Here is a 21,362-nt window from a genome sequence, read left to right on the forward strand (position 1 = left end):
AATTCAGACATTATAGTGTATTTATGCGCCCTGCCCAGACCCACGTTGTTCACCCTGGACTAATACCATGCTTGCACTCGACCCTCCTTTCATGTGAATACAGGCTCTCCAGCGCCCTTACGCATGATGGATTATATCCGCAGATATATTTCCATCGAACGCCAAAGTTTTGATCGTATGGTCACCTTCAGCCAATGGATCTACCGTCACTGCCATAAGAAATACAATGCTGGTTCATCGCACAATTGTCTATTACCCTGTACAGTCTTCCCCCCAAGTACAGTATAATAATGCTGCACATGAATAATGAATGGGATGGGCCACGGTGAGTGCCCCCCATCTACCTGTTCCCATCCCTCCGCTGCTTTCCCATTTACCGTCTGGTATACTACCGAGCGAATGATTCCCAGCGCCCTTGCTTGCCTCGTTTTTTCCAAACTCCGTAATGCCCTTATACATTAAAATTGGCCACCGAGTGTCCGACGCCGTGGATGCTGCGGCAACTACATCCAACCAGGCCGTCTAAGAAATCATAACACCTCCACGCTTTGTGGTCTTTACCTGACCGATCATCGCCCTGGACATCTAGACAGCCATGTCCCGCCGGCTCATGAATTGTCAATGGCCCCCGCCCATCCCCGACCCGTGGCCCCCAGCGCCGGAGCCAAACATTGTGCCGAACCCGTCGATCGCGGACGCCAGCCCCCCGACGTCCCCCACGTCGGCCGAGTTGAAGGGCATGAACCAGGCCGCGGAGCCGCCGTCGTGCCCGTGGCCGTGCCCGAAGACGGTGTGGTGCGGGTTGTTGTGCGGCCCGTCGGCGGACCCGCGGCACGCCTCCCTGGCCCCGCCGTTGTTCTCGGCGCCGTCCCAGCCGGGCAGCCCGTCCATCATGGCGGCCGACGCGCTGGGGTCCAGCCCCGCGGAGACGTACGGCGGCCCCAGCATCGAGTGCGGGAGCAAGCCGTTCTGCGCGAGCTGCAGCGAGAGCATGTCGTGGCCGTACATGCCGTGGTGCCCGCCCCCGCCGAACTGCCCGTGGCCGACCGTGACCGGACTGATGGGCGAGATGGTGCCGTGGTACGCGGCCGAGTGCGGCGCGGCGCTGAGGGACGAGAAGCTGGCCGCGCGGCTCGTCTGGCCCCCAAGGGCGGCTCCGGGATAGCGGCCCTGCTGCTGCAGCCGCTGCAATTGGTCCGCGTTCATGTCCGTCATCAGCGGCTCCAGGGGGTGGCCCGTCCCGTGGGGGTCGCTGCGAGCCGAGCTTATGCTGTGCCTCTTCGCTGCGAGCGCCTTGGCCTTTTTCAAGGACATCGAGTTGGAGCGTGCTCCCGCTTCCTTGGCCTGCGGGGACAGCGTCGTGAAGAACTCCTCCACGGTGTGCAGCTCGGGCTTCTGCTCCAGAACCGCGTCTTCGCCCTTCTCTTTGTTTTTGTACATGGCCGGGTCGACAAAATCGGACTGCGACACGCCGTGGGGGTATCGATCGAACCAGTCTCCGTACTGGAAGATGGGGGACGAGGACGCGTCGCCCGGAAGAGTGCCACGCCGTGCTGCGTCGGCACAGTTGCGGTATTGATCCCGCAGGTTTTCTGTCATGAAATGGAACATGCCCCAGAAGCGCTTCATCTTCGAAAGCGACTTGATGTTGATTGCCAGATTCCTCTTTGATGTGGCCTCGATAGTGGGATTCCCGGAGAAAATACCGAAGATGTGCACCGTGCTGGACAGGAATGCGCAGTAGCCGACGAAAGGCGCAGTAATAATGCAGGACTCGGAATCCTTGAGGAGCTCGGAGATGCGGTTCGCCGCGCAGAAGGCCTTCGCACCGGCCTTGGTGACAAACGATTTGGGGATGTCCTGGAGAGAGTTCGCGTTCGGTGAAGAGACGGCGAATCGGCTCAGGAATAGGATATTTTGCTGGATGGCGATATGGAGGAAGAGGAATTGGTTCGCCATGCCTTCTGTATCATGTAAGTGGAGGTTGTCTGGGTTGTATACCAGCGATTCGGGCAATGAAGATGCCATATCCTCGGCTTGCTTGATGAGCTTCATGTACTCGGAATCGGCGTCCCACATTTGCTTGTCGTCCAGGTCCTTCCCGCCCTGGTTGAGGTAGTTGATCACACGACCCCAGATTGCTACCGCCTTGATCATGTAGGCGGCTACGCCCATGTTGTTCTTGGCGTCCGCTTTCTGCATGTGGTCTAAACCGGCCCCATTCGGAACTTCGCCCTGCAGATTTTCTGTCATGCCTGGCATGTCTTCAAACTGGAAATTCTTCTCCTTTATCGGCAGCGGAATCCTCAAGGTCTCCTCTTTGATAAAAGTCGGCCGGTCGGTTCCGGATGAGTTGAACCTGTCCATGAGAAAACATGCCCACATGGTCCTCCTGCGGATTTCACGATCCGTGAAGCTGAGCCGCGTTCCGGGTCTCAATGGATCGAATTCGAGATCCTTGTGCAATTGAAGAGCGAATGCCATCCTTATTGCTTGCCCCGCGAGAGCCCAGCTGCGCCCGCCGTGGCATGTGGCGAATTCATGTAGCCCCAGTATAAGAAGGCACGTGAGGATGGTGAGGTTCGGCCACTCGTATCTTTGTGACTATGTCTCGAGCAGCGGCAGCCCACTCCTCGCCTCTCAAGAAGGCCGGCGAAGTGTTCAGTTTGGGATGATTCGAGAATCGGGCGGACATGGCGCATACGGAGAGGATGAGAACAGGCGGTAAGGTGCCGGCCCTGCATGACTGTCAGCGTGTTCTCGAATCATGAAATATGATAAGAAGCCATCCCTACCTCAGCTTCCTCATGTAGCTTGGCTTGTGGAGTATGTGGTAAGCTTGCCCGTACACACTCTCGAAAAACACGTCTGCAAGATGCTCTTGGATCTCCCTGGATGGCAAAGACTGGACACCTTCCTGCAACAACTTGGTTTCCTCAGATTCGTGCACCATCATCAATGAAGTTGGTCTTGGCGGGCTTTCGAGACCTGATTTCACCGGTACCTTCGCCCAATGGTCAAGGTCCTGCCCGAAGGCTTCCTCGGCCCCGCGTTTTCTGGAGTTCCCCTTGCCTGATGATAGAGTGCCGGGGATGGCAGGCTTCACCACTGCGCGCGGAACAGTGGATGAAATGCCGTCCTGCTCATTCTTAGGAACGATCTTGATAATTCGCTCCTCCATCCTCTTGAGTCTTTTGTCGAGCATGGCCATGTAGTCTGTCCGTGGTGCGGCCTTTCGGGCGGTGACCTTGTACACACATGGTATCCGAGAGCGGAGGCAGTGTTTGCAGGCGGGCTTCTCACCCGAGCAACGTATCTTCTTCCTCCTGCAAGCGATGCATGCTAGAGGCAATCTCTTGCGCTCTTTGCCAGCCTTGGTTTTCAGCTCACTCCATGCCGGGGCGGTGTCGGATTTATCGTCCTTGTGTTTGGCGCCCAAGTCAGTTCCGTCACCGGGTCCAAGCGAAGTCAAGCCAAATTCGTCCGACACCGGGTCCTCTAATGAGTGTCCATGTGTGTTGGCATCTGGGCTCCCGTCATCTGAACCGTCCACGCTGGACCTTCCTCGGCTGGAATCAGCGTTGCCGAAGTAGGGAGCATGGGCTGTGATTGACGGCGCTGTCACTTGGGTGTCTGCCATGGTTGAGGAGATGGACTGGCGCTGTCGACTGGCATATAAGCCTGGTGCATGTTCCTCGGAAACAGCAGAGCTAATGGACGAGCGTTCTCTTAGCCCCTGGTAGGTGGAAAAGGCGAGGTCGTGGGTGAAGAGGGCAGAGTCTGTGAAGCCTTGTTGGTGGGACGTCGCGAGAACCGAGTTGTCGTAATGAGAACGGTTTAGAGAGTACGCTTGCAAGTTTGAGTCGTGTTCGGGTCCAACACCTCTGTGGAAAAGGTCGGGACGCAAATCAGCAGGGAGGGCCTTGATATTGAAGTGGGATTGAGCCGCTGACATGGCTATTGCTAATGCAGAGAGCTTGGGTCAAAAGTAGCAAGTGATCATCGACGGCGCCTTTTCGTGGTGCTGGTCTAGAAGCAAACAGGCACAGGGTGCTGAGGGGCAGGGCGGGCAGGGTCAGGCTCGAGTCGGAACCTCCTCGGAGTCCAATTTTGAATTCAGATCTTAGGGCGGGACGATGAAGATCAGGATCAAGGCGTCTCCAACAGCGAGCCTTCTTTTAAGTTTTAGGGCGGGACGGGGCCACTCCTCTCCAACTGATGGTCCGACAATTAGCCTTGTCTTCTGAGTTGTGTGTCAGGCAGTGTGATATGCTGCTGCTGCTGAGGTTGGAGAGGACGATGACGACGGCGGTATTGCAGGTGAGGGGGAGCGGAGCAGACAGTTCACCAAAGCACATAGGCCATGATATGCCTGTCCGCCAGGGTTGCCGAAAGGTCACAGGGGATTTTTGGTAAATCGGAGCCCAGCTTGATTGTTATGTGTCAGCCTCCTCACTATATGTGCCCTCCAGCGGCCCCCGGAGAGGCGGGCAACAATAGCTCGGGGGTGAGATCTGGGTCCGGGGCAGAATGGAAATAGACAAGGGGATTCAGGCTATCGGAAGCCCGTCTTGTTTGACTGGCCCGGGCTGGATGCAGTGGGCTGGCTCGTGGTTGTGGCCGGACGGGTTGGACTGGGCTTGGGTTTTGAAGAAAAGCGAACAGCGCCCCGGGGCAAGAGAAGCAGCAGCAAGACGGGCGGGTGAAATGGGCTGGATCTGGTTGGATCTCCAGCAGAAAGGGTGGGTGCTCCTCCACCGGGGGCAGAGGGAGAAGTGTGGATACACCTTTCACACACAGTAGTCAGGGTATGGGAATAGTGTACATACCTCCTGGTGAGAACCAAGATGATTGATTATTATTGAACTCTCTCGAGCTGGGGTTCTCCACCAAGCCCGGCTCACAGTATGCAGGCGGACCCGCTCTTGTGCAGTAGCAGCGGTGGCGGCAGGGTGAGAGGCAGTAGAGCAGGGTACGACTCTGGCTGGCCTGTCTGTAAGTGGAACAAGCAGCACTGCGTGACGCGCTGCACGGCGCTGCACGGCGCGACAGGGGACAGGGGACAGGGGCCCAGGGCCAGAGAGTCGTGTGCCTGCGACTTTGTTGGGATGTCGACGCGAGCTAGACCTTGTCTCCTCCCGTGGTGGAGGACGGAAGAGGGCGTTTTCGGCGGTCAGAGATTGTGGGGTAAATGGGGTCCAACGGTCGTGTGCGCTCCCGTGGCGTGGCTTGGGAAAGACCTCCACTTTAGTCCGAGGATGGATGGATGGATGGATGGATGGATGGACGGGTGGGTGGCTGCCCGTATGGCTGGTTGTATGCTTGTGTAATAATGGCTGCGCCGTGGAATGGTCTGAGTGGATTGCTGGTCGCAGGCTGGGCCTGGATGTGGGTGTGCGTACGTCTGTTTGTCGATATGTATGACCGTGGCTATCACCCATGTGATTTGGCAGGCAGACTCTGATAAATCGTTGGGAATCAGACTTGTTTGGCGGGAGTACAGGAATAGGAGAGACTCGAGAGAGAGAACAGATAGAACAGCTGGGTTGATCACAGCGGTGGGGGGTTCGTCTTTATGGTCCAAGTGTCCCAGATATCCCGAACGGCGTGTCGGTCGTTAGACTGGTGAGGCACTTGTAGGGAACGCGTGCAAGGGACACCATAAAGACACATCCAAGCACCTTTCCAGCTGGTGATGGGCAGGTGAAGCGAAGCGAGGTATATCCGGTCAAGGTGCAAGGGTGTACGAGTGATATTGTACATAGTACACCAGTGAGGGTCGAGGATCAGACGGTGCGTCCACTTGGCTGGGCGCTGAGGAAACGGCCGCCTTTATCCATATCCGTCCGTACATGAGCAAGGACACGAGTTGCTCGCCAGCCAAGTTGTCGGATGCGAGCTGCTAGCCGCGGAAGCGAGGGGTATGTGGCAGGGGAGACTTGCGTGTGATGGTTCCTTACGGCCAGCATGTGCTTACTGCACGCACGGAGGGATGGAGCAGTCAATCAGTGCGAGAGTCTTGTAGTGGTGTCTCGACGACCATGACAATGCGTCGGTGGATCTGATGTCAGTGAAGGGGGTTTGGATGCATGCTCAGGTTCAGCAACGCCGCCAATCAAGACAGCAGCGTCACCAAGAGGTTGTGTGTAGGGCGAGGGGGGTCACCGCCACAGGCGAGTCAAACATATCCTGCCTAGGTATACTTTACATGTATGCTCAAAACAATCTGCCTCCCTTGCACAGCACGATACCTCTCTATGTGTGTGTGTGTGCATCCCTCTTGATCAGCAGCCAGCTCCTGTGCCGATTCGCCCGGCAGCAATGCGCCTGTGAAACTGCAGACAGAGTTCTTGTCGCTGCCTCGGCTCGCATCAAATGGACGTGAAATGTTTAGCCTACATACATATCTGATGACTTTTATTTTCAACGTCGGGACGAATCTCAAGCCTCGAGCTGAGGTGTAGAACCTTGAAAATCTTTGCATGAGCATGGGCCGCAGAGCGTCATACCAGGTAATAATGAGCGTCGTGAACTCTGGTCGTGATGAGCCAGGGTGGGGGGCCGTTGCGCATCGGAAACCAGGCCGTTGCGAACCATGGGGCCGGGGGACAGTGCCGGATGCCTTCGCCACCAGGGTCTGCAGTGGCTAGCACGGGTTGCAAGTCGGCGGGCCGGAAAGCCCAACCAGCTGGGGCTCGCGATAGGGACGTTTCCCACGATGCCAGTGCCAGGATCCGGGCTGGCGGGGCAATCTGATCACCGACCACCCTCGCAATGACCTGTTTGTTGACTGTGTTACGCGCGGGCATATTTGGCACAGGCCAGATGCCGGGACCAGGTCAGCACTTCAGACCTAAAGAATAAATGACCCGACGGCTGCTGGGAGACGGCCGGGCGAATGCTGCGCAGACCGTAGGGCTGGTGGGGACGACAGGTTTCGACAACGTAGACATGGGCATGTGAGCCATGTGAGTCCAGTCCCCGCCGATCCTGCAACAGAGCCAGATGGGCGCGGGTCCAGACTATGTCTCTGGCGATCACGTCCTGCACGAGGTTCTTCGCAGCGAGCGAGGCTTGTTGCTGAGATGTTGCGAGCGAGGTCCACCATCGCAAATGTGACCAAGGTCTGGGGCCCGAGCAAGAGAGGAGGCCATGACCCCGGGGTTGCCTGCGGAGATAGCACGAAGTCAAAGTGGTCCGTTTGTGGCCCATGGTGACAAGCTTCCAGGCTTAGCTGTCCTGTCAAAAGGCGGCGGGTGAAGCATGAGGCCGGGGGCCGGGGGCGAAGGGCCAGTGCCAGGACCGGGGGCAGGGTCTAGCGAGCAGCCTATCTGCCAGATCACACCAAGATCTCGACAGGAAGCCGAAATGCATGGCAAGGCATGGGCCGTAGCGACGGCTTCCCTGCACTCCCAGGTGGGCAGCAACGGTGGTAGGTTTGGCTCCCACGGGCAGCCCGTTGCCTGAACTAGGCAGGTCAACGTCTGTGTGCGTGCTGGCCTTTTAAGGTTTGTTTGATGGGCTTGTCAAGACCGGATCTGGCACGACATGCCATCGCCCTTCCCGGGCGCAGAAATGAGATGAGGCGCATGATTCGAATGGGTTTGCTGAGACCAGAGCAACGAGGGGGCCGAATAATGACTTGCTTGAGGCATTGTCGATCATGGTGATCGCCCGTGTCCCAGAGTGTCTCGCGTTCCACGTGGGCCACGGCGAGCGAGGCTACCAAGGTGAGCAGCAGCACCAGCGGGCGGGCGGCGAGTGGCGAGCGGGTGAGCGGGTGAGCGTGTATGGTTGCAGCGTGTGATGTCACAGGGTCCCTGGGAAGGGCGATTGGTAGAGCATGGAGCACTTACATACTAGATACCAGGTACATAACTGGCAAGAGGGGTAGGTGCCCAGGTAGGGGGGAAAGGGAGACAACACAGCAATAACGTGTGCAGATAGAGTGCTGAGTGCTCAGCACCTAAACGTCTATCAGATGCTACATACGGTAGTAAGCTTAACTGTGCTTGCTCTCTGGCAGGCTCTTTCCAGGCTCCCGTCTCACAGCTCCTCACATGTCACACGCTGACGTGCGATCCATATCGACCTGTCAATCTTGTTGAGCACGTCAGGTTCGGCTGTCAGTACGTGAGGGTAGGACTTGGTGGGTTACAAAGCACAGAGGGATGAATCAAGCAGGCAATGCAGACGAAAGGTCGAGTGCGGTAGCCGGGCGGAGGACCAGTGCCGCGGGGGGGCTAGCGCGAGCCACATGTGCCTCACACCTCGGAGTAATAGTAGTTGGGGCGTTGAAAGCTTGCCCGACTCGATTGCTCTGCACGTGCCCGCAAGAGGGTCAAGCGAGGGTTCGCGAATGGATCTGACCATCTGTTCATCCACAACCGCCGACGACAGCTCCATCCTCAGGGCGACCCGTCCCGACTCACCGTCACATCCATCGGGGAACTGACGGGCGTCAACCGACAAGACGCCTCTCGAGCCGGTGTGCAGCACAGATAGGGTTTGCGTGATTTGCATTGTTTTGCATCTTGTCGCGCTGTGCTGCGCAGCGGCAGTGCTTCACCTGATCTTGCAGGAGCGTCTGCGGGCATGTCATGGGAAGTTAGGGTCGCGGCTGTGGCCGCGGCCGAGGTCGAGCTTCGTCATGTCGGCGCCAGCATCAAGACGCATTTGGGTTTTGGGCGTCGAACCGTTTGGGCGTTCTAGAAGCCATGGCTCGTGTCGATCCTGCGAGGGACAAACCGACGCAACAGGCACAAAGCCCGCCACCCCAAGAGCACAGACAAAGTTGAGAGTCATGTTGATCAGCAGCGGCACGGCGTCTGCGACGTGCGCCGACTTGCTCTTCAACAGCCATCCGGCCGTTCGGCCATTCCAGCTCGACCCGAGCCAGGCAGCTCCTTCCTCCTCTCTGACACCCCTGGCACCTGCGCCCGCGCCCGCGCCCGCACCTGCACCTGCACCTGCACCTGCCTGCATGCGCCTGCACCTGCCTGCAACTGCAGCCACAGAAAAGAAGCAGGAGGCTGCAGCAGCTGGGAGCTGGGAGCTAGGAGCTGCAACGCTGCTGGCTGTTCCCGCTTTTTAAGCTTTCGGCCGGGCCAACTCCTCCAAGCAACCCCCCAATCCTGTCATGCGTGCCATCCCAGCTGCCCCTGACAAATTGCTTCGTCAGCATTCGATCGTCCATCGTCTTTCCATCACTCTCCCGCCCGTCATCCACCACCACTGCATCACCATCCCGTGGACCAAGGGAATTTGGATATTGGCACAATGGGAATGTTCACCGAACGTGACTGCACGCCCCGAACTGGCTTTGGCACAGATGACGTCCCACCCCTTCTGTCCTTCTGCACTGCTGCCTCCTGCCTCGCGGCCCCTCCACCCTGCACCCTGCCGTCAACACCACGCTCTCCCAGCGTCGCAGTTCCAACAATCCGCACCACTACTCCGTCCTCACCCTTGGCTCCCAATTGGGAGCCCTGAAGCCTTGTTTCAGCCCTTTTTGCTCTCAGTAACCACACACTCACACTCACACTCACACTCACAGATCGCCCCGCTCGCCTGCTTGCCCTGCTTGCCCTGCTTGCCCTCTACTCATCTACAGTAGTACTGCTGCAAGTACGTTGCGTTGCGTCGCGTCGCTTTCGTTGTTGCGTGGAGTGAACCAGCTGCCGCCGCTAGCCGGGGTGTGTTGTGCTGCTCACTCGTGGCCAGTGTGGCATGGGCTTGATGCTGGGCGTTCCGAAATGTCTGGCTGGGATGCTGGCCTTGTCCTGGTGCCCTGCTACGGCCTTCGCAAGGCTTGCCTCCATTTGGTCGCCGTCCAATTCCAACCGCCCTACGTTTGTCGCCAGCGCTAGCTCCCACTCCCGGTCCAGCCTCGTGGGCTCAGGGTTCAGGCCCTTGTTCTCGCCGGGGAAGGCCAGGCCGGGCCAGGGTCTGCACACTAAGACTCTCTCACCCGCAATCTCAGGTCTGTGTCACCAAGGCTCCTTGCTTGCTGCAGTGGAAAGACATTTTATTATTATCACCTACGCCGAGACACGACACGACACGACACTGCACGACACAATACGATCTGCGCTTGACTCTCATGCTGTGCCCCTTGAGTTTGACACAGCCTGGGCTCCCGGGTACGTGCATCTCATGCGGTCGGGCCAGCATAGCATAGCATGCCACAGCAAGCTTGGGAACCGCTCCCGAACACCCCGATCTGATGAACAGGAGGCTCCTGCACTCGGGCCAACGGCGAGGCGTATTTTTCTGAAAATTCCTTCTGAACCTGTTTACCGGGTGTGCTGACCCCTGCCTCACCCTCTCGCTGGGCCCTCCTGGGTCGTGTGAGTGAGCCTCTGGCCAGAGCTGGGACAGGACCCCAACAGCAGGGCCGACATCACACCAAGTACTTCGACCAGATGTTGGGCAGTCCGAAAAGCTTTGTCAGTTTGTCAGAACCATATGCTGTATCCCTGTTGGTGGTGCCAAGCTCAGAGCACACCAACCGGCGGCGTGACTGTGCGATGAGACTTCATCTGATACTTCTTACCTGAGCCTCAGGATGCTACGCTTGCTGCTGTCAGCCGCCCCAGTACAAGGTTCGGATGGGACAGTTCGCATCACAGTGCTGACTTCTGCCAGGAAGCGTCAGCCTGGTCGCGCCGTCATCGAGCCGGGCGATAAGCCATGTAGCAAGTGGGAGCCAGAGAGAGCGCGCGCCCGTCTCTCGTCCTGAAGTTCAGGTGGTTTTTCTGTCACACCGCAGCTGCAGCTCTCAAAGTGCAAACTGCAGATGTTCAGCCTTTCCAAGCGAGAGCAGAAGGCGAGCTGCGTTGCATCATTTGCGCTGAGCATCACACAGCATGTTCCTAGTCAGCATCAGATTCAACAACTGGAGCCGCAGAGACACGCAGTACCCGAGACCAGGACTGAGACCAGGTCGAATGACTGGCAGGAAAGCTTTCGAACATTGTAGGATCCTTCTGGCGCACAACATGTCCGCCACACAACACCTGACGGTCGATCACCTGCAAGCCACCGCTCATGCTACACAAGGAGGAATCAACCGAGCCAGTCACGCGAGACCTCCAGATGATATTGCGAGCGAAATCCCATCGTAAAAGAAAGCGCATCACTAGGCCGCGACCGGGGCCGTGGTCACTCCACGTGTACCTCATAAAACGCTTGATGTGAGCTGGTTCTCTGCGAAGCAGGGGTGACACGTTGTAGCGCAAGCCGTCCGTTGAGAAGCAGGCTATCCACCAACGCCGGGAATGCGGACGATCTTCAAGTGTGACCGGTTGCACGGGAACGAGTGTTTCCGAATATGCAGGACTAGTCAATATCGCAGCCCTCAGGGGGTCCCAGCCTCATCGCTCACGTACACTACAGGGACAAGACACATGGAAACCTCCTCACCTGGATTCAGAACGGTAAAACCACGCGAACGGCGTGGCAAGACTTGTGATGATGATGCGCGGCATCGTCAGCAAATCAGTACAGCATTAGGTTCGCGCCCCATGCTTCTAAAGACAGGCAGGATCTGCTCCAAATAGGCTTTGACACCCCTGATGCTGCTTGTCCGGCCTGGACCATCGTCCCAACTCCAACCTCGCCGTGCTCACATTTAAGCACTACAAATTCAGCACGGACGGGGGGCTCCACTGCATCCATGAGACGTAGGGGAACGCATGCCATCTAATGAAATCTGGGCGCAACGAAACCGTTGTGTCTTGGCACGCCGTGAAGCTCCCGAACACAGCACACACAGGGCTTCCTGAAAAAGATTGTCATGTCGCTACAACCCCCACAAGGAATGCAACAGTTTCCAACCAATCACAACTTATAGTTTATACTTTTCTTCCATTAAACCAACACTGTTACAGCGAATTCGGGATGTAATGCTACAATTTAGCTACTTTTTTTCTCCTCTTTATTTAAGTTAAAAAGTTAGAACTATTGTTGTTAATACGCACAGACGAGAGGGAGAGTCAAGGGACCCTTCGCCACGGCCACGGAGGTCACGAAATAACCTTCTTTTTCAGGAAGCCCTGTACTTGCAGGGCCTCAAACTGCTCTGTCGTCCAATCTTTCTCGATCCCCGACCATGACCTGCAGGTTTTGCATTGACAAGCCCCCAGCCTCGAGGACCACGAGATTCACCTTGATGAGCGGTACGGGCGATCAGACCCCAAGACGAACACCCCTTGATCGCCTCCAGTGTGGATCGACCTCGCAATTCCCAAAGATACGACTGGTTCATCAGCTGCTCGACGCCAGCCAACGGGAGGTTGTAACCTTCCAGAGTGGTACGAAATACTTCAATGGCGAATTGTCGTACTTCTGGTGGCCATGCTCCCCCACATTTGTGGCCCCTCAATTCGTCGATGCTGCCATGGTCCTTGTCTTGCCCTCCATCCGTCCGTTGTCTGGCTGTCTGGCTGTCTGGCAGTCTCGCTACCGGGTTGCGTTTCGCGCCGTCGACCATTGACCCGCTCGATGTGACCCGGCATGGGATTCTTTACTACGCCCCCAAATCATGTGCCACACCTCGAAAAGTATTACCAGTAGTGTTCAATGGGCATCTGGCTTCACTTGGGGTGGGGGTTCCCACCAAATAGACGGTAGCACTTTCCTAAGGCTGTGAAGGAAACGAGGACTGAATGTCCAAGCCCACCAACTCCGGGAGCAACACCGGCGTGACAAGGTACTCCGTAATGTCCAGCATAATAGTTCACCGATTCGACCCACACCTATCATTTGTCATTTCTTCACATCTTGAACCGGGCTGGGAAATCGAATAACATGGTATCATATAGACGGGGATGTATTATCCCGTAAGGGAATTTGACCGCCAAGTACCTAGTGATCACTGGATGGGACTGGCGCTATCCTCCCAAAGTGGTAATTTGGCCACAAACCCCTCTACTGCCCCGACCAGGACTGGACTCATATCACAGGCACATACATAGCAACTCGGGGTAACAACAAGTTCAGAAGAGAGAAGCAGGCAAGCGCCTTTGATGCCCAAGTGGGTCATTCGCTCCCCTAGGCCGTCATCTCTTACTCAGAAGAGCCATGCTTTAATCTCTCACCGAGGGAACAACAGCTGCAACGCCCCAAACAAACAAAGCGTTTGTTTCTACGGACGGACAAGGCAGACCCCGGCCGACCTCCCGGGAGGCTGTTGCCCACGCCCGCTGGGAACTGGGGTGGGAGAACGAGAACAATAACAACGCACCCAAAAGCCTGGTCTGTCTCATTGGGGTGGTGGCGCGGCCCGCCGGGGATGGTGCGCGCTTCCAAGGTTCGTCGCGGGCCCAGCTCCAGGGGATCGACATGGCACTGCCCAAGCTCGCTTGCAACAGGCGACTTGATCCGGCTCACCGTGCTCTCTTCCTCGTTCCTAGTCGTGATTGTGCGTTCTCGTCCCTGCCCCTGCCACGGGCGCGGACTCGGGCAGGGGCGAGGATGAGGGAGCGGGCGTTGCGAGCATGCGAGCATCAGTGATCCCTCCCCGACAGAGAAACAAAGCTTACCTGGATTGGAAACTCCGCCTCATCCCCCCTGGGCGAGGCAGGGGGAGGTGGAGGAGATACGGGTGGTGAATAGGGGTGGTTGGGGGCGCGGACGGATGGAGATACAGATTGCTGATAGGATCTGAGCAGCACCGGCCGATCGCGAACGACACGATGGCCAAACGAAACAAGCGACGTTTCCTCTACGACGGGTAGGGTAGATCGCCACGGGGGAGCAGGGAGCGCCGACACGGCGCCAACGAACGAGTGAACGCACAAACGAACCGCAGGGCCCACGTAGATTTGTCTCAGGATGCCTTTGAACGCCAATATCACGGCCGCCGTTAAGAAACTTTGCTGATCACAGCACCACGGCTGTCGTGTTTGACATATCTCAGTTGTGTTCATGGCTCGGCTCGACCATCCGACGGACCGACCGATCGCAGTGAGCTGTTGCACGTCTTGTTGCCCCTTGAGGACTTGGTCGGTGGTAACTCGGATCCTCTTGTCACAGAGAAACGGCAGATTGGTTGGTTTAGCATGACAACTGTATTGGGAAAATTCACGTCCATTCATTCAGTCCATGCACGCTGCCAACGCCCAACACATATGCCTTTCCTCCTCCTAGCTCGCCTGGGAAGACAGACACGCTATGCTATCCATCCATGATGCCATGCTCGTGAGAGCCATGACGGAAGTAGTGACACGAAAACACCCAACGCCTTTGCTGTCGTCCAATACATTTCCTGTAAGACCGCACTCGTGCTCAAAGGGTCCCTCAGCCGGAAGGCAGCCGCTCTATCCAACACGATCCAATTACACAGCCCATCATGCATCCGTCATCGCCTCCCCGGGCCCCAAGGAGCGATCTTGGCTCACTCACGCCTGACGAGGACGGTCGACGTACACAGGTATGCCGTAGACACAGACCGCCGCGGCGTTCAGGTACTTGAACTTGCAGACGCCAGAGTTCCTCGCGCGGGAGACAGCCTCCGGCAGGGACGCGTCGCCGTATTCGCAAGCTGTGCCACCGCCAGCGCCCGCGGCGACACCGACACCGACGTCGCCGTCCACCGCCTCCGCTGCGGCCCTCCTGCGCGAGCCAGACCGCCCAGGCCTCTTGGTCTCACGTCCCGCGGCGTCATCATCAGCAGCGGCGACGCCACTGGTCGCCTTGCCCTTCTCCCTCCCGGGGAACGTGCCACTCGCGACCAGTCCCCACTCCTCAAAGACCCTCCCCGTGTACAGGTCGATGTCCCTATCCGTCACGTCCCACAGCGTGCCCACGACGGCCGGGCACCCGGCCAGCATGTAGCTCCAGACCAGGCCGTAGCACTCGAAGTCGCCCACGTCAGCCAGGCTCGCCGAGCTGCAGCCCATGAGCAGCGCCGCGGCGCGACACTTGTCGAGCCTGCGGATCGTGCGGTTGCGGATGTACTGCGCGCCGCCGCCATGGCCCATGTAAAGCAGGATGTCCGAGGACGCGAGGGCCGCCTCGAACTCGGTCTCGGTGGGCGCCTTCTTGACGATGCGCTTCCACGAGTCTCCGAGCGTCGACAGCGGGTCCTCAAAGGTGGCCTGGGTGGTCTTGAGGTCGCCGCTGGTATTGAGCATGTATGTTCCGGAGCTGATCGAGACGTGGTGCCCTGCTGGATGCTCTGAGCCGTCCGTGTCTGAACCTGCTGTGCGTGGCTTTTGCTCCAGAATTAGCCTGCGGAGACATGCCAGTGACGGCACCCGGGACACTGCCAGCCCCTGCAGGCACGGCAGTGACTCCCATGGGAAAGTGTGTAGAACCTTGTCCAGAACCAGAATCGTGTGGCTCCTGGTCTCTGCGTCTTCCAGGCTTTTAGCTTCGGCGTGGTACGAGTGGAGTGCGTCCAAGGTCTCGACTACCATGGAATCAAAATCGATCTCGTCGTAGGCATTGCGTTCGCCATGGAATTGAAGAATATCGACGACGAAGTATAGTAGATCATTGAGCATTTCGTCAAAGTCGCCTTCCGCGTCAGTGGCGTCTCCAAATCCGACGAACAGCTCGAGTATTCTCGTGTCGAGAGTGACTTTTGCAGCCGGTGCCTTGGACTTCTTTCCGCGGACTTGGCGACGCGACGGTAGGTGCTTGTCAAGGATGTTCGTGAAGCTCTTCTGGAACTTTGCAAGTAGCTTTGGGTGCCGCTTATGCTGCGAGAAGATGCCCTTGAAACCGCCAAGCCACACCTGCTCGATCCTCTCGAGCAGCTCCCCCAGACGTACGTCTAGAGCTTGTCGCTCGCCCCACCAGGCTGTCTTTGCGCCCTTGACTGAAAAGTCTCGCTTGGTGTGACAAGTCTCATTTGCCCGCTTGATAATATCAAGCAGTTCCGTTCGACCTTGCTGGAAGTCGAAGACATCACTGTCAGCGTCCCGGGAGCTCGCCCGCTCCAAGGGGAGCCTGATGACGAATGGACTTTGGCCAGCCTGCAATTTCGAGATACAGAGATCGTGCTTGTTGTCGCTAAGTGAGATGGAAATCACACTCCACTCTTGAGGGATGATGTCGATGTACTCGCGTTGGAACTTGCATATATCGACCACTGGGCTCAGGCTCGCTCGTCTTGTTTCCGGAGATCGTATATCCTCAGGCCAATCCAGACCGTTTCTTCCCGAGTTCTTCTCCGTCAGGAGCGCGTTGTACTCTCTGCGCCACGTCAGGTTCCGCGCCATTTCCACCGCACAGGTGGCGTATCCTGGATGTCCAAGGATGCCAGACTTTCTGGCTGAAGATGATGCCGCAGAGAGGAGAATGACAACAGTCTGTAGCATTCCCAGGGCCCTCCGTACTTCTTTGCCATCTCCGTTGACGGAAGCCAAGGCGTGAGCTTCCAGGAGCATCTCGCGTGCCTCCCGCAGATTCTCCAGATACCCTTGAGGGTCGTATGCTCCCTCCTCATGGGAGGCGGCGACAGTTCCTGCCTTGGGCGGAGATGCCTTGATCAGCGAAAATCGATCCGACTGCGGGATGCTGCTGACAGAAGGGAACGACAGCGTTGATTCTTGGATGACGGAATAAACAGCATCCTTAGACATCTGCTCCATGCTCTGCCCGAGTAGTGACCTTGCCGTAGTAAGGAGCTCGGATAATAGGTGTGAAGCAACCTTGGGCGACTGGCGGACCTCCTGTAGAAGTTGCCAGGCTCCAGACCAGTCTTTCTGGTGGATCATCGACGATGCTTTTTCGACCATGACGGATGCCTTAAGAGACACCAGATACGCGTCCTCTTGCTCGATGGTTGCCGAGCTAGTCGGCTCCGGCTTCTTCACTGCAGCCTTCTTGGGGGCGTTCCTCGCCGCTGCCGCCTTTGTTGTACGTGTCGACGTAGTGGTTGTAGCTGTTCGTTTGTACCTGATGGGAATCTTCGTCTTCATCTCGATGGTCGCAACCACTTCGCCCTTCGCAGCTCCTGCTTCACTCTCAGAACCGCCTGCCATGCGACTCACCATCTCCTCTGCCGCTTTGATCATGTCTCTTTCCGAATCGAAATCTCTAGTCTCGCGGTAAATGTTGCCGAGTCGGCAGCAAAGGTTGACGAGTCTGCTGGAGTAGTCGCCGACATTGAGCCTGGATCGAACTTGGCCCACCACCTTCAAAGCATCATCGAACTTGCCAGCCCTTGCTGAGATGAAAGACACCCAAGCGTCGCACTCGGCCAAGTATGCTTCGGAACCAGCAGCCTGTGCCACCTTTTGAGCTTGTTCGGCATAGTACACTGTCTCCTGGTACATACCCAGATGAGCATAGATGTTTGACAGGAAAAGAAGGCCCTTGAGAACGGGATGTGCCAGTCTCCAGGATTCCGGCCCTGAGATGATTGAAGGCGAGTCTTTACTCTTCTCCATCAATGCACTCAAGGAGGCATCCAACTGGGACGAAGACTCATCGGCAGACTTTTCTTGAGCCGCACTCTGCGCAGCTTTCGCCCTTTGTTCCAATCTCGCCCATTCCTGAAACAACACTCGAGCAGCATTCCTGGCATAGTTGAGGGCGCTCGGGGCATCGCCCCGGCCAAGAGCAACAGCCGAATAGACCAGAGAGGCTTGGGCCAATATCGCTTTGCGGTTCCTCGACCGGACAGACATGTTCATCGCTGAGACGGTCTCCTTCGCCTGAGATAGGACATCGCCTGCCTTTTCAATGCTTCCAATCTCGACAAAGTACTCCGCGTGTGAGAGAAGGAAACTGACGATATCCTCACGGCACTTCGTTTCTCCTGGACTTATTGACTGCTGGGCCTGCGCGAGAATTGTGTACGCTTTTGACGATTGGCCGACGTTTGTCAGCTGCAGGGCAAGTGCTGCTGAGACTTGCAAGTTCAACGCTGTGTCCAAGCCGGTGGCTCTGTGGCTCAGATCAGACGCAAGTTGCAAGGCATCCAACAGGAGGCTGTTGCGGTTAGACAATCGGGCGTAATCTGCAATAGATTGCAAGTGCTCCAACAGCCCGGGCAGGTCGTCGATTTGTTGATCAATACTGGCTGAGCTAGCGAGGATGGATCGCCAAACAGACATGGATTGTTCAATCTGTTCATGTTTCGGTGGTTGACAAGCCAGAGCAGCCATGGATTGCGAAAGAGCCTTCATGTGTGCAAGACAGCCCTTTAGCGCATTGTCCTCACCCAAGACTGCACCGCCACTGATCGTTGCTGCCTCTTCGAATTGAGCCTGGATCGACTCGCGATTTTTCGAGTCTCCTATATTGGCGGCCAGCAGCCGTGTCAAGATCCTCAGCCTTCTCACTGGATATTTGTCGACCGAGCACAGCTGTAGAAGTGCTTCAATACATGCATCTTGAGACCCGGCACTCTTAGTGCTAGAACCGTTACTCAAGACAATGAATTCGAGGCGATGCTCAAGAGCAGCGAGCCGTTCGGGTTCGTCCAAATGGAGAGTCCAATCAACCCAGCCCTGTTCCAGACGCCCTATAGACCGTAACGATGACGAAAGTAATTCTGCATCCTTGCTGATGGACCAGGCTTGTCGCGAAGGGAGTTCTTTGGAGGCTTCGGCAACTGCCCGAAGAACACCATCTTCAATCAAGATATTCCTGAGGCTCTGTAAAGACGCCAACGCATCGTCCGACCTGCCAGTCTCCCTGTACAACTCGCTGATGCGTTCGAGCTTGAAAAGAATCTGAGCTCTTGCCCGCTCCTTGCTTGAACGGTATTTAACGCATTCAATCGAGCGACGCATTGCTCTCAGTGCATAGCCGAGATTCTCCTTGGCGTTGGCTTTCGATCCTTTGCTTGCTTCCATGAAAATAGTGTGCTGCATGTAGTATACATGCGAGATCTTGGCGTAGTAATACACTGAGGGATCAACAGAGGCGAGGTCTCCCAGGCTGTCGAGAAGTCCGAGACAATCGTGTAAGAGCGATTCGAGCTTGTCCCATGCTATTCGTTTCTCATCGACGCTCATCTTTGCGAGCATCAGCGCCGCGTTCAGGACCTGGGGTGCCGATTTGATCATGATAGTCCGTCGCTGTTCATATCGAAGGAAGCCCTTGGTATCGTCTTGGGATGATGGTCGTTTTCCCAGCCATCGAATGCAGAATCGCGGCAGCTGATCGATAAGATGCTCCAAGAGCCCAGCGAGTTCTGTCGAAGGTCGATATTTCCTGCCTTCTTCGTCACTCAAGCCCCCATACAAGACATGCATGACTGAGTTCAGAGCTACGGTGAGGCTGTCCAGGAGATCGTCTAATTCACTGGTGTCGCCTCGAAGCGGCCCCTGAAGTCCTTCAAGTACTCCCTGAAGCAATTGGTCCTGCGACGGATATTTCCACGGTATCTTGAGGCGGCAGGCTAGCAAAAACGCTGAGTTTGCGTAACACTTGGCCGCTGAATCCTGACTTGGATCAGTTGTTTGGTCAACCTTCTCGGCCCATGTAACTGCATCGCCGTAGTGACCCCCTTCTCGGGCCAGCTTGGCTAATACCTGGTAGATGTTGGTCAATGGTGATTTGGACGATTGTGCTGGCTCAAGACCCTGAGCCAGCATCTGGGTGTGAATCTCGTTGAAGACGGCGAGGCAGCTCTTGTAATTTGAAGTCGACGTCTTCCCGGTTCGTCGGACGTACGCACGCATGCATCCTGACAAGGGTGCAAGAATATCCTTAATAACGTCACCCTTGTGACCGGCTAGTTTCCACCAGCTTAATCTTGACCGAAGGGCGATGCCCTGCAGCTCAAGGGCGGCCAGCGGACTGATGCTGAGTTTCGACTGCACGGCCACATCGTCCTCGGCGATCGAGATGCTTGGTGCCAGCGGGAGGAGAAGATTTGAGAGGGAATCGAGCTGACGAGCAGCTTTATCCTTTTCCGACTTGGTTGAACCGGCTGACAAAAGTAGGAGGCTTGTAGGCGAAAATTCATTATTGAGTCGGAGAGATCCTCGGGCCTTCTCGATGTCGACTGTTCTCTTCATCTTGGCCATGATCCTAAGAACCTGCATCTGTGTGCTGATCACTAAGTTCAGCGCCTGGCCCGACGGCTTGATTCCACGGAATTCCAGCAGATCGAACAGGCCGAGGGATGAGGTGGTAGAAGCAGCCTTGGACGGCTTTTTGTCGGCTGAAAGCAGGTCGTCCAGTGTCCTTTTGAGGAGGCGCAGTTCCCTCACAGCATGCTCCATCAGCCCCAAACCAATGAGCTTTGCAACCAGAGATGACATGCTGGCCTCCAGCTGGAGCTCTGGCAGGTTGATCTTCCCAGCGATCCGGAGTTGCCGGAGTGCTGACAGTGCGACTCGGGCACATTCGACGGTGGACAAGCAGCCTGTCGAGGCATTCAGCTTCGATGGGGACGGCGGGGGCTTTCTCTCAATCTCGGGGGACGTCGAGACTCGGTTGGTGGATCGCGGTTGCATTGGCGTCATGGGAGCCGAGTACGATCGTCGAAGGCGCCTCCTAGGAGCAGTCTTGACCAGGTCCTCCGCCCCAGCAGCTGGCTCCCTAGGCGTGGCTGGCGCAGGAGCCTTGATAGCATTTCCAAGGGACTTCGATGTTACGTTGATGATATGTGTTGCCAGTAATCCCTTCTCTTTTGCTGACAGCTCCCTCTTGTCCTCCACTGCTGCCTTCTTGGGGCCGGCGGTTCTCGACGCTGCGCCATTGCGCTTCGCGGTGGTGGGTCGAGCTGTCTTGGTTGTCTTGGCCGAGGCCGTGGAGGCGTCATTGTTTTCTCTGGAGAGGAGTAGCTCTTTCAGTAGAACGGTCGTCGCAGGAGTGCATGTTGCTATTGATGCGGCTGCTGTTTTGACCTGCTCAGCCTGGTCTTGTAGTGACGCCATGTAAAACTCTTTGAAAGCTGATGGTGACTTCTAATCATATCATGACCAAGACTGTACAGGATAATTCGAGAAAACGTGTTAGGTAATGAGAGCAAAGAGCAACAAGCAATCGCAAATGCAAAATGCAGATATACAGTGCAGCGAAGGCTCGTGAAATTCATGTATGAGCAAGGCAAGCTGGAGTCAATCGAAGCTCAACCTCACCCACACGGCTGGGGGCTGTTGGCACAGCAACCAGAGGCCCTGCCCCGATCTGCCGGGTGCAGGGGTGCAACTTCTTGGTCTAGCTAGTTCTCCCATGTGGGCAAATCCCCGATTTCGACTTGGCCATTGAACAATAATTTCTTCCACAAAGAGATTCATTCCCCAAACCCGAGCACGTTCATTGCTTGTGGGATGCACGAACAGTCCTCGTACACTCCCCTCGACCTCCTCCGACCTTCTGCACCAGTCCAAATTCCGATCAACAAGAGCTCAGCAATCTTGCGAGCTTCTTTTGAACACCAGTCCCGA

General features: G+C 56.6%; 4 protein-coding genes across 4 annotated transcripts; all 4 read right to left on the reverse strand.

The window, feature by feature from the left end:
* Positions 1-618: 618 nt before the first annotated feature.
* Positions 619-2,484, reverse strand: INS49_006067 (uncharacterized protein; the record flags this gene model as incomplete). The annotated part of the gene is made up of 1 exon (XM_043166842.1): positions 619-2,484. The coding sequence occupies one exon, from the start codon at positions 2,482-2,484 to the stop codon at positions 619-621; it is 1,866 nt and encodes a 621-aa protein (XP_043027986.1).
* A 307-nt stretch (positions 2,485-2,791) lies between these two features.
* On the reverse strand, positions 2,792-3,955 carry INS49_006068 (uncharacterized protein; the record flags this gene model as incomplete). Its single annotated transcript, XM_043166843.1, has 1 exon — positions 2,792-3,955. One exon carries the CDS (start codon positions 3,953-3,955, stop codon positions 2,792-2,794), a length of 1,164 nt encoding a protein of 387 aa, XP_043027987.1.
* Positions 3,956-8,598: 4,643 nt separating this feature from the next.
* On the reverse strand, positions 8,599-8,985 carry INS49_006069 (uncharacterized protein; the record flags this gene model as incomplete). Its single annotated transcript, XM_043166844.1, has 1 exon — positions 8,599-8,985. One exon carries the CDS (start codon positions 8,983-8,985, stop codon positions 8,599-8,601), a length of 387 nt encoding a protein of 128 aa, XP_043027988.1.
* A 5,417-nt stretch (positions 8,986-14,402) lies between these two features.
* On the reverse strand, positions 14,403-20,849 carry INS49_006070 (uncharacterized protein; the record flags this gene model as incomplete). The annotated part of the gene is made up of 1 exon (XM_043166845.1): positions 14,403-20,849. The coding sequence occupies one exon, from the start codon at positions 20,847-20,849 to the stop codon at positions 14,403-14,405; it is 6,447 nt and encodes a 2,148-aa protein (XP_043027989.1).
* Between the last annotated feature and the right edge of the window lie 513 nt (positions 20,850-21,362).

The sequence above is a fragment of the Diaporthe citri genome (genome assembly GCF_014595645.1).
Source record: "Diaporthe citri strain NFHF-8-4 chromosome Unknown scaffold_2, whole genome shotgun sequence".
Lineage (NCBI taxonomy): Eukaryota > Fungi > Ascomycota > Sordariomycetes > Diaporthales > Diaporthaceae > Diaporthe > Diaporthe citri.